The following is a 2,975-nucleotide window of genomic DNA, read 5'->3' on the forward strand; positions in this document are numbered from 1 at the left end:
ATTGAGACCAACAAGACTGATAACCGCGAAAAGGAAAAAGTAAGCAGTGATAAGAGAATATTCCCAGTTCCCAGTTGCAGCCATTTTAGACTCTTTAGGTGTATTGATTTTTGTCTCTCTTGCAGCTATACTGGGCTAACCAAGAGAAGTTCCACGAAGATGTTGACAAGCATTACTGGAAAGCTATTGCAGAGCTAATCCCGCGTGAGGTTCCCAACATCGAGAAGAAGAGAGGGAAAAAGGATCCGGACAAGAAACCATCAGTGAATGTTATCCAAGGTCCTAAACCTGGGAAGCCAACTGATCTAGGGAGAATGAGGCAGATATTCTTGAAGCTCAAGACTAATCCCCCACCCCACATGATGCCACCTCCTCCTCCAGCCAAAGATGCCAAAGATGGCAAAGATGCAAAAGATGCCAAAGATGGGAAGGATGCAAAAGGAGGAAAAGACGCCAAGAACCTAAAAGATGGGAAACCTGCGGATCCAAAGGCCACAGAGGAAAAACCTGCTTCACCTGCCAAAGACGCAAGTGTTGAAATAGCTAAACCTGAGGTTGCTGCCTCAGGAGAGGGAGAAAAACATGTGGCTGAGGCTGAGGCTGAGGGAGCCAAGGCAGAGTGAAAAAGGGTCTTTAGTATTACTGTTGTGGGGAGTATTTGATATTGAAGTCACAATAGCTGCGGGCGAAATAAGAAGGGGTAAGTCATGCGCACATAGACGCTCTAGTGGGGGCTATCTGTGGGCACAATTTCCTCTTTCTGGAGAGAGAATTTTAGTCCTTTTGTGTTGGTTATTATTTTTTATTTACCATTATATTTGTTCTGCAAAATTTGGTTTTTTGTCTTGGATGATGTTCACTTTAAAATTATTTTGGTTCCACGTGTGTCATTTATAAGACTTTAAGAAGTAAAGGTTGTTGGATGAATCATTGGATTGTATGAATGAATGTGGACATAATGTGGTTGAGAGGGTCGTGGCATGTGAACCATCTTAAGTCTTAACATTATTTACGTAGTGACTTGATAATGGGGCACGTGGTTGTCAGGTCCAGTTGTTTCGTCTCTTTCCAGGCACGGACACCATGTATGTATAATGTATGTAGGAACGAGCATGTTAGAAAGTGAATGAGAACAGAACACACTTAAATTTGAGGTACAATTATGTTGAAAGAGTTGCCAAGTGAGAAAGTGGGGTGGGGCAGACAGAAGGGTTGGATGAAAAAAGTAATGAGATTGCATATTACAGTTTTTTTTTTTTTTTGAGTAAATTCTTATATAGTAATGTCCCACAGACAAAATTATAGATGACACACATCCCTATGGACAAGGAAAACAAGAAAAGGGACAACATAGAAAGTTAGTAGTGACACATACATTGCAAGCTCTTCTTCCCCTAACTTTGGAGATGGCTACAGTTGATCTCTGGTATTACTTAATTACTGTTTGCTCTCTCTCTCTCTCTCTTCACTCATTGTCCTCTTTGTGCTACTCTCTCCCACAACAAAAATAAAATAAAATAATGAAGAGAGGCTAATTAGAGAACAGGGGAGAAGTTGAGCCGGGAGGTGTAAGTAGCTTTGGGAACCCAGTTACTGGGGATGACGTCGGTGGCGGAGAGTGTCTTGTTGTTGGACAAAGTGGTGAGCTTGACGGAGAATGGTCCCTCGAGTGGTCCTGCCACGATGCACCAGTTTGCTCCCCATATGTGCTTCATCGCTATCCACTCCTTAGACCCGGCCTTGATAATTCAACATATACGAATCTAAGTAAAATTATAGAGCAATGTGACATTTTAAGGCAATGGTGGAGGGAGATCAGATAATTAACGAGAAAATATATATTACTTGACGAATGTGCATAGAGCCAATGTCTCCTTCACCATCTTCATACTCAATTAGAAGAGATAGCCAATAATCAGTTGATCCTGCGTTCACATGGAATGCTATGTTCTTCCCTCTGTATTTGCATGCCGTTCTGTTTTTTTTTTTTTTACAAAACAAATTACAAGTGTAAGTGCTTTGTGTCAGAGATCCATAGATGTGTGTTGTGTAGTCAATGGTCAAACTACGGGACCATAAAAAAACCAGAACGCCGTTAAAGTTTATTTGTTTTGTTTACTCCTGCCATTCCCAATGTAAGAAAAAACCAAAATATGTATCACATTTAATTTGTTGGTTAGCATTTGGAACTTGGGAAGTCAAATAAAATAATAAGTTGGTTATTTAGAGCGCGAAAAGGTACCGGCGGTAGAGGATGTTTAATAGACCACGGTTGCGGATGACGCCGTTATGGCCGGGAATAGCCATATGGCCAAAGGCTGCACCACTGAGGTCGAAGTGGGTGTGTTTTGCTTTAGCAGATGGTCCTGACGGTGACTGGTCGGTAACAATAATGGTGACCGCTCTCTTAGAGCAAATGGTCTTGTCGAGACACCTGACCTTGTAGCATGCACCACAGCCTTCGCCGCTATTGAACAGAATCGGACTCACCGCTCCAACTCTAGCCTTGAAGGGCTTCACGTCCACTAGCGACCCGTAACCACAAGCTCCTCCTGCGCGGTTTCATTAATTTACAAGCCCTTAACATTAGTTATTAATTGTTGATTGAGTTCGCAGTAAATTTTGATTTGTTACAGCAAAACCCAATCACCAAAAAGAAAATTATGTAAAGAGATGTATAATTACCGCTGCTGCCGTCGCCCTCGGGACTTCCGTACCAGGTGGCGGTAGCGGGAAGCCAATGAGAGGCTGGCACGTGTTGACTGGAATGAGCCAATGGCGGAACAGAGCCAGAGCCGCCTCTTAAAAGGTGGAGGAAGACGTATAGTACTGTCGGTAAGATGACCGGAAGGAGCTGCATTTTGACTGACCGGAGTGAGAGACTAACCCAAAAAAAAAAAAAAAGTTGGGAGAGAGTGTGGAGGAATCGTTGGTTACTTGGTTAATATAGAGAAGAAGGATGGTTTAAGAAGTCT

At 42.7% G+C, this 2,975-nt stretch overlaps 2 protein-coding genes across 2 annotated transcripts; one reads left to right on the forward strand and one right to left on the reverse strand.

Annotated features, from left to right (window-relative positions):
- On the forward strand, nt 1-975 carry LOC104766750 (clathrin light chain 1-like; the record flags this gene model as incomplete). Its single annotated transcript, XM_010490692.1, is given in 2 exon segments — nt 1-39; nt 126-975. Coding segments are annotated over 2 exon segments (537 nt in total), but the record flags the coding sequence as incomplete, so codon positions are not given.
- LOC104766751 (expansin-B1) lies at nt 1,307-2,950 on the reverse strand. The gene is made up of 4 exons (XM_010490693.1): nt 2,686-2,950; nt 2,243-2,552; nt 1,846-1,975; nt 1,307-1,739 (listed from the first exon to the last, which is right to left on the reverse strand). The coding sequence occupies exons 1-4, from the start codon at nt 2,858-2,860 to the stop codon at nt 1,536-1,538; spliced, it is 819 nt and encodes a 272-aa protein (XP_010488995.1). The 5' UTR covers nt 2,861-2,950; the 3' UTR covers nt 1,307-1,535.

Source organism: Camelina sativa, chromosome 19 (genome assembly GCF_000633955.1).
Source record: "Camelina sativa cultivar DH55 chromosome 19, Cs, whole genome shotgun sequence".
NCBI classification, from domain to species: Eukaryota; Viridiplantae; Streptophyta; class Magnoliopsida; order Brassicales; family Brassicaceae; genus Camelina; species Camelina sativa.